The following is a 9,744-nucleotide window of genomic DNA, read 5'->3' on the forward strand; positions in this document are numbered from 1 at the left end:
GTAATCACATGTTAGAAGTATTAGGTAAATCCACAGATACGGATGAAGCCTGATGTGTCATTTTTAAACCCTGCAAAAGGAAAGAATGGGCTTGAAACATAAAACTTTTCCTTCCAGATGAAGGAGGTAGGCTTATTAATTTCTATTAATAGGAGACCTTCTGCTGACAATTTTTCTATTAGAAATCTGGCAAACTCACAAGATGACAGATGGACTGAGAATTCAGAAGTATGCCAAAAGACTTTATGTAAAGTGATGTAGTCAAAAAATATGCCAGTTTCCTCAGTTATAGATTAATATCCAAATTAAAATATTCCATGTTTTTGGTCAGTATATTATATTAGTTGCTCGAAAACTACTATTTTGCTCTTTGTATTTTTTTAAGGTTTGATTCTCATAAAGGTTTCTGGTGTCAGTTACTGGAAGAAGGTAAAACAAAATGCCTTGGAAAGAGCAAAGGAAGAAAATACCCTCCAATGGATCCTGATGTAAGTATAGAGCTTAAAAATACAAACTAAATAAGCAAAATGATACATAAAAATATCTCTATTTTCTTAGAAAAATGATTAAAGTAAAAAATTCACTTTCTAAAAATAAAAAGTAACATTTGGATTGGATTCATCCTGCTTGCTTGTTTTGATTTTTCCAGTGATATATTACCTGTCATGTGAGAATAAAGGCCAACAATAGAATCTGCCATTTTGAATCAGAACAAAGAAGGCAACATCTCATTCCAAAAAGAGATACATTCACAGAAATTTTAGCACTAAAAATATTAACTGAAACCAGGGCAGGAAATGTATCAACTGGAAATTAAAAATAGGACCAAAAGATTTTATTTTCACTAAGTCACTCTGTAGTGCTAAATGTGGCCTGCATAATAATATTAATTACTGGCATACTGAGTTTTGAACTGCTAATATGATAATAAGATTAAAGAATTAATATATTTCCCAGATGTATAACATACTAGCAGGTAATTTAAGCTCTGGAGAATGGAGACACCCAAACTTTGCAATAGACATGTAACATGTCATGTTTGTTCTGCTCCAAATGGTGCCATGGTGGTCACTTAAAGCTACAGTTTTCCCACTTTGTTGGCCCTATATTTTCACTTTAAAGCTTACTACACATATATTACAATTTATTAATGCTTTGATTTCATAATCAGTCCAGTTAATGTGCAATTTGGACATAAGAACACAAGCAGATTGATTTTATTAAAAAAAAAACTCAAAAATTAAAACATTATTTGAGACTGTTTTCCCACAATGTTTAATATATTGTGGTAACTAAGAATCCTACAGTGGTCTGAGAATCCTAACATGGTCTGAACTTATCTGAATCCTTTTTAATACAGAGTTTTGTCCTCACTAATAATTAAATTCTATCTAAAATACATTGTGGGGATTCTTACTGTTGTTTTGATAAACAGAGGGTACTCTCAGAACTACAGTTTTCTTTGGTGGATTATTAAAATATACCTTCAGAGCGCTATGAAAACAATACACATTAATAAATATTCAAGTGCGATTTCCATAGCATTTCAAAAGACAGCAATATAAAATGTTTCATTTTCATGTGTGTCAAAGCTATTTCTCTGTATATTTACTGAAACTAAAACATTTAAGACACTGTAGAACATCTTTCTTAGCATTTTATTTTACTCCCATCAAACACATACTGAGACATGATATTAAATTCTATGGTAGAGAAAGATTAAAAACCAAAACTTTTCAGGATATCACTACTTCCATGTCTCTCAATAAGGTTTCTATGTAATACATTCCTCAAATGTTTTTTCTCAAACACCTCTGACATCAGATATGTGGGTATTCCATACTAAGCAATTCTGTAATTTTCTGCAGACACCAGGTAGGTGTCCTATAATTTAATCCAATTCTGACACCAACCACCCAGGGTTAAATACAGTCACCACAGATTAAGGGCTCAGTCCCACAAAACTGTCCCCCTCAAATTCTGGTAGCAAGTAGTGGGGTCCCAAGTTATTCACATATCTGTCCAACTTGGCTACAAATCAAGGCTTCCCAAGAATTCTTCCCCAAGTTTTATAATTTGATATAATGATTCACATGCCCCAGAAATACTTTGCTTTCTGTTATTATAAATGAAGAGGGACACAGGAAAAGGTCCAGAAGGGTCCTGAGCACCAGAGCTTCTCCTCTAGCAACCAGCCCTGTCTGAAGTTATCTAGGGACCCTTAAGAGTCACTTTATTAGCATAAACTTAGGCAAAGTTTACAGGAACGTACTGTATGTAACAAAAGACACTCTTCACCCCTGTAACTCAGGAAATTACAAGGTTCTTAGGAGCTCTCTGCTGGAGCCAGATTCAAAACCAAATTTATTTTTCTTATTATATCACAATATCAATCCATATGGATTTATTTGAGGGAGTAGGGTGGCTGACTTCATACAGATAATGCCCAGACAGGAGGCGAGAGTAAGGCATCTTTCCTGGAGGTAGTGAAAACACAAATGCGTAGAACAGATTCGAGTAAGCAGTACTGTCACCACACTGCTTGCTTCTCCTTCTACTACAGAAAAAAACAACAGTACCCTTCCCACAAGTATCACCAAAACATCATAGGATACATTTGATCCTGGAAATTAAGATTTGGTGGATTATTTGGCTTCCACTTTGGCTTTGTTTATCAAAATATATTATAGGAAAGGAATAAAATCTGACATTTTGAATGAACCACTTAGTCAATTACCTCTACAAATCAAAAACACTTAATAGTTTCTTTGATAATAGTCCAATAAGCAACCTGATACTGAATTATATGATTCCTTCTTTTATCCTGTTTTATATTATAGAAGTATACATTATTATTCCTTTTATTACATTAATTTCATGTGAATTTCCATGAAATGGACTACATTGGCATATATTAGCATATATTCTCTCTGATTTGCCATCTAAAATAGTACCCTCTCTGAATAATCATCAGATAACAATGTATGTACAATAAATTCTGCATATCACTGAATTCTGTCCTAGTAATTTTTGGCCTGAACATATTAGACTCTCAAATAGGATGTGTTATGCTTTACAAATCTCGTATCAGTTACCTTGCCATATGAGGGAGCAGAAGAAGAAGGGGTACTTGATTATGGGGACCAACATACTCACTTAATAGGGCACAGGACAAGGGTTTGGCTGCTGATATAGGCTGTCAGGTTTGAAAATAATGCCAAAAAAGCCAATACATTGAGATGTAGTTTAGATAATCCTCAGTATCAGGAGGTACGATACTGATACAAAACTCCAAAGCAATGTAGGAAGAATGTGGATCTCAGGAGGTTCAATTCTAAAGTTAGTTGAGATGCTGGAGAATCCATGGGAAATATTAGGGGACAAGCTGGCAGGATGTAGGCAGTCCCAGGCTGCTGTTGCCCCAGGGCTTCATTCATAAAGAAGAGCAATGCAAAGGGAGACCTTAGCAGAGAACACGGTGGGGAAGGCTCTACACAAGGGCCTAAGGCTCAGCCCTGGATTCCAGGTCTGGTTGGCAGCAAAGGAGGCACAGAATGATCAGGCCCCCAGACAGAGGATCTGGGAATATGTTTTGTCTCCACCTTTCTCTGGCTAGGGTGTGCTAGCTGGGCCTGTCGGTTGTTTTAGAGCTGATGACTAAGGAGACCCAAACAGAGAAAAGTAGGGAGACTGACACATGAGCCACACAAAGGTTCGCCTTCTCCCTTGATCGCAGTGATGGTTACAGTACAGCACAAAGGTTCAGTCTTGCTCCAGTGATCGTAATTACTGCAAAAACCACTATGTTACATTGACGTTATCAACATAAAATGACATGTTTTCCTATGGCATTGAAGATGAGGTACCAAGAGAGCAGCAGAAGAAAATAAGATTAATTTAAAATTAATCTTTTTTTAAATTAATCTTTTAAAGATTCAACTGAACTGAAACCCTCGGAGTAGTAAAGCAGAGAGGTACAGATAAAGATCCAGAAACCCACCCTCCCTCCAAGACATTCCCAACAACAGTCATTTGAACTACATATAAATCCCACTAAATCACAGCACTTCCCATTTCTTACAATTTCAATTATTAAAATATTTTCTTTTATTGAAGGGAAATCTACCTCCTTATAAATCAGGATTGTTTACAAGGCATTCCTTTCCTTCCTTGGGTCAAATAGTGCAAATATATCAGGTTATAGGTTTATCTGATTTACCTAACACAGTACTGTTTTAACAGTGAATATTTTCTGTATGCCTTAAAAGTGCTCTTAAGAAAATATTATCTTCAAATTCTACATGTAAATTAATGATGACAAAAGAGTGTTTTATTTTATAGATTTATCAAGCCAACTCTTGCTCCAAAGCCAGAATGGTTTTAATAGAGCATAATACTGGAACCAATCAGTTGTTACAGCTATATTTCTAAACTCAATCTAGCTATTTGAACATTTAATTCTGCACAAATAAACCACATGTTTAATACAAAAGTCTTTTCCCTAGTGAAAACATTTATGTGTTTGGAGTGTGTATTTTCAAGAACAGAGTCACTGTGTTTTGTTGTTCAGCCACTAAGTCATGTCTGACTCTCTAACTCCACGGACTGCAGCACGCCCCAGTCCTCTGTCCTCCACTATCTCCTGGAGTTTGCTCAAATTCATGTCCATTGAGTCAGTGAAACTATCCAACCATCTCATCCTCTGCCACTACCTTCTCCTTCTGCCTTCAATTTTTCTCAGCATCAGGGTCTTTTCCAATGAGTCAGCTCTTTTGCATCAGGTGGCCAAAGTACTGGAGCTTCGGCTTCAGCATCAGCTCTTCCAATGAATATTCAGGGGTTGATTTCCTTTAGGATTGACTGGTTTAATCTCCTTGCAGTCCAAGGGACTCTCAAGAGTATTTTCCAGCACAGCAGTTCAAAAGCATCAATTCTTCAGCACTCAGTCTTCTTTATGGTCCAACTCTCACATCCATACATGACTACTAGAAAAAACATAGCTTTGACTAGGACTTTCCAGTTTTTTCTAGAACTCTCTTGCTTTCTCCATGATCCAGCAAATGTTGGCAATTTGATCTCTGGTTCCTCTGTCTTTTCTAAATCCAATTTGTACATCTGGAAGTTCTCAATTCACGTACTGCTAAAGGACTGCTAGAAGGACTTTGAGCATAACCTTACTAACGTGAAATGAGCACAACTATACAGTAGTTTGAGCATTATTTGGCATTGCCTTTCTTTGGGATTGAACTGAAAACTGACCTTTTCCAGTCCTGTGGCCACTGCTGAGTTTTCCAAATTTGCTGGCATATTGAGTGCAGCACTTTAACAGCATCATCTTTTAGGATCTGAAATACCTCAGCTGAAATTCCATCACCTCCACTAGCTTGGTTCATAGTAGTGCTTCCTAAGGTCCACCTGACTTCACATTCCAGGACGTCTAGTTTTAGGTGAGTGACCACATCATCATGGTTATCTGGGTCATTAAGAACTTTCTTGTACAGTTCTTCTGTGTATTCTTGCTATCTCTTCTTAATCTCTCTGCTTCTGTTAAGTCCTTACCATTTCTGTCCTTTATCATGCCGTCCTGGCATGAAATGTTCCCTTGAGATCTCCAATTTTCTTGAAGATATCTCTAGTCTTCCCCATCCTATTGTTTTCCTCTATTTCCTCTATTTAACAAGGCCTTCTTACCTCTCCTTGCTCTTCTCTGGAACTCTGCATTCAGCTGGGTATATCATTCCCTTTCTCCCTTGCATTCACTTCTCTTCCTTCCTCAGCTATTTGTAAAGCCTCCTCAAACAACCACTTCAGCTTCTTGCATTTCTTTTTCATTAGGTTGGTTTTGGTCACTGCCTTGGGTACAATGTTACAAACTTCCATCCATAGTTCTTCAGGCACTGTGTCTACCAGATCTAATCCCCTGGATATATTTGTTACTTCCACTATATAATCATAAGAGATTTGATTTAAGTCAGAGCTGAATGGGCTAGTGATTTTCCCTACTTTCTTTCAGTTTAAGCATGAAGTTTGCGATTAGGAGCTCAGATCTGAGCCACAGTCAGCTCCAGGTCTTGTTTTCGCTAACTGTATAGAGCTTCTCCATTTTTGGCTGCAAAGAACACAGTATGATTTCATCACCATCTGGTGATGTCCATATGTAGAGTCACCTTCTGAGTTACTGGAAATGCTATAACTAACGTGTTCTCTTGACAAAACTGTTAGGTTTTGCCCTGTTTCATTTTGTACTTCAAGACCAAACTTGCCTGTTATTCTGGGTATCTCTTGACTTCCTACTTTTGCATTTCAGTCCCCTGTGATAAAAAGGACGTCTTTTTGGGGTGCTAGTTCTAGAAGGTGTAATAGGTTTTCATAGAACTAGTCAACTTCAGCTTCTTTGGCATCAGTGGTTGAGGCATAGACTTAGATTACTGTGATACTGAATGGTTTGCCTTGGAAACGAACCAAGATCATTCTGTCATTTTTGAGGTTGCAACCAAGTATTTTGTATATTGTATTTTGGGCTCTTTTGTTGACTAGATTGTGCTAAATAAATAGTGTGCATGCTTAAAATCAATTTTAAGTCACTATGTAAATATCTACAGCTATAAACAAACATCATCACAGTGTGTGAAGTGTACTCTAACAGACACAATTGAATGTCCTTGTGTCTCCTCCCCCCACCTCAGAGCAGAGCATTTCTGTCCAGCTACTACCGCGAGCACAACGTGGAACTCTCCAAGCTGCTGCACAGACTGGGACAGCCTCTGCCATCCTGGCTGAGGCAGGAGCTGCAGAAACTGAGATAGCACTGTCAGAAAGCCGAAGCATCTCCGTGGAACGCTCACCTCTCCTGGAGCTTCCCGGAGCTACCAAAAGGTGGTTTAAAATATACCTCTTCAAATGAGAAAAGAAAAACAAAGTTCTTTCCATGTGCTGGCACGTGGATGATTAGAAACAAAACAAAACTAAAAGTATTTGTTATAAGCCTTGAGGCCTATGGCCTTTCTCTTAACCCATATCTGAGCCTGTGGGGTTATTGGAGACTACTGTGCACTCATGTGTTAATCAATAGCAACCAATATAAATATCAAATACCAATGCAGAACTGTTCCATTTCGTAGTAATATTTACACTTTTATATATCAACTAAGATTATGTCTCTGTAGACTTTTAGGCTGCTGTTTGCCTGTAGAATGTTTTCTTATTCTTTGATTCTATAAAGTGTCCTACAAAACAAAAAGTAAACATCACAATGTAGCATAAAGCGCCAGAGGCCTAATGCCCATGAAAACTGCTTGCAAAAATATAAAATCCACTGAAGTATTTAGAAAGAATTATAATTTACAATTTGTCCTAGATCAGAGAATGGTAAAGTTATATCTGAGCTTTATCTGCATCGAAAAAAAAAAAAGATAAGTGTTATAGAAGGAAAAAAGTGATTTTTCATCCACATAGTCTAGTGCATTTCTGTAAAAGTTACTAATGTCTCTATCATTACATAATTATTATTCTGAAAGGTATGTTGTACCAGCTATTGGATGGAAAATAGAAACACACTGAGTATACCAAAACAGTAAGAAGCAATATTAAGTGTACTGACTAAATCCTCTAAAAGCAAGAAATTGTAGGGGTCTGAAGATATCTGATTGACAACTTATGTCCCTTTGCTGTGAGCTGCAGATCAACTCCAGTAGTCCTCACTGGTTCTACAGAAATGTTTGCTTAGAATCTGAGGTCTATGTCATCTCTAGAAACAAACTGACTTTTTAATGTAAACAAATTTTTCTTAATGGTTCCAAGAAAAAAAACCTATTAACTGAAATCTAAGGACAGTTTCTCCAGATGATATATTGGGTTATTTATGTTTAAATTACAGAAAAATTACATATTTTCAGATAATTCAAAATGAAATTGTATAATACAGAGATCTGTGACAAAAAACAAATTAATGTGTGATTTTTAATCTCAGATTTGCAATGAACGGTACAAGGCAGAAAAAGATAATCAAAGCCCAGTGCCATTTTTTTAGAACATTTTGTACATCACTCTCATGGAAGACAATAGAACACAGTTAAATTTATGGGTTATCTACTAAATTAAATGGAGGAAGTACCAAGATGAGCCAGGCATGGTTCTTAAAATATATTTTACACTTAAATTTTTAATGATTATATGATTAATAAAGTATTCAAAAAAAGAAAAGAATGTCATGCTGATTTTCCTGTGCTTATATTTACTTAGTTTTTAAATATACTATACACATAAGAAATTTAAGTAGTAAATAAATTCCTTGCTATGACTATATAAGCTTTTATGAATGTTATCAAAAGTATGATTAGAAAAAAAATTATGCCCAAATAGTTTCATGGCCATTATAATATATGAAATTGAACTCTATCAACTATTCACTAATTAGAAAACAAATTTTGAGATACTTTCACTAACTATTCATTTCTAAAATTGTATTATAATAATTAAATGTTTTAAAGTTTTATATACCCAAATGATAAGCTAATTTTTAAACAAACAAGCTATTAGCAGAAAGAATTAGACAAAGAACCAGATTTTAAGATCCCTGACAGTAAAAGCAAAATCAAAGTCATTTGGAAAAAGATGGTAAAGTCAGTCTTCATGCTTACCACTACCTTTTATGAACAGCACATGTCTAACATACTAGAAAATGAATATAGCCTTTGATCTTCATTATTTTAAGAAAATTTGCTTAAGAGGGTCAAACATAGTGAGAATAGGCCCCAGCAGTTACATACGGTATTGTGTTTTCATTCTGACAACATTTCTACTGATTCAAAAAAAAAAAGGAAAGGAGAAGAAAAACAATGCATTTACACTTCAAGGATGAGATGTGCATTTAAACTTCTAAACAAAGCTGCTAATGGTGTAATTCTGTCTGGATAAACTGAGTCAACTAAACAGCTTACCCTTTAAGAAATGTTAAAAACACACTGGATGCTTGTGGGATGAAAGGAGAAAAAAGAAGAGATCATGCCAAAATTTACTCATTCATAATATAGATATTATGCTACCTAGAGCAGCAAACCTTTGAAAGGAATTTTGATCACTCAGTATATCTGGAAGACAACTCAAATACTAGGGGACACGCATACTTACTATACTGCATACTCCAGGTGGTTGTTACGCTCTTCTGAAAGTAACATAAATACACATGAGGAAAGAAAGAAATAATGTGATTTCAAACTAGCTTTGTATGGCATTCTTTTTTCATTGCTTAAAATATGAAACTTCCTCAGGAAGAAATGAAATGGTTATTTCAGTGTTTATAGCTATAATATTCTTGTCATTCACATTGAATGAAAATTAATGGAAACATTTTTTTTTCTGAGTTTTTTAAAATAAAAAACCTGGATATAATTCTGATAGTAGCATGGTACCTCATATGTATAACAATAAACTGTGATAAGAAAAGAGTTTGAGCCTGGTGATTTTAGATAACAAGTAGGCATTTGTTTGATAGTTGGTGTTTGCCTGTGACCAAGTGGGAGGTGGCCATAGAACACAGATACCACTAATACAATTCAAAATGGTGAGATACATGGAAAACTTCCCAAGAAGACATGAGTTTATTTTTAATGCTATAACCTTAAACAGATCTTCTAATCAATATTAGTTAGTTTTTGTTTAGTTCTAGTACATGTAAAACAGTTCCTAGGGTCACTCATGAGACCGGAAAGTGAGAAGAGCACACAGCTGTTACTTAACGGACTT

General features: G+C 35.7%; 1 protein-coding gene across 1 annotated transcript in view; it reads left to right on the forward strand.

Annotated features, from left to right (window-relative positions):
• LOC110128809 (bifunctional heparan sulfate N-deacetylase/N-sulfotransferase 3) overlaps positions 1-9,446 on the forward strand; it is a 175,726-nt gene extending 166,280 nt beyond the window's left edge. The window contains exons 13-14 of the mRNA XM_070452380.1: positions 386-488; positions 6,687-9,446. Coding sequence (XP_070308481.1) covers positions 386-488; positions 6,687-6,806 — 223 coding nt within the window. The 3' untranslated portion in view covers positions 6,807-9,446. The remainder of the gene's footprint in view (positions 1-385; positions 489-6,686) is intronic.
• The last annotated feature ends 298 nt before the right edge of the window (positions 9,447-9,744 follow it).

The sequence above is a fragment of the Odocoileus virginianus genome, chromosome 21, assembly GCF_023699985.2.
Source record: "Odocoileus virginianus isolate 20LAN1187 ecotype Illinois chromosome 21, Ovbor_1.2, whole genome shotgun sequence".
Taxonomy (NCBI): Eukaryota; Metazoa; Chordata; class Mammalia; order Artiodactyla; family Cervidae; genus Odocoileus; species Odocoileus virginianus.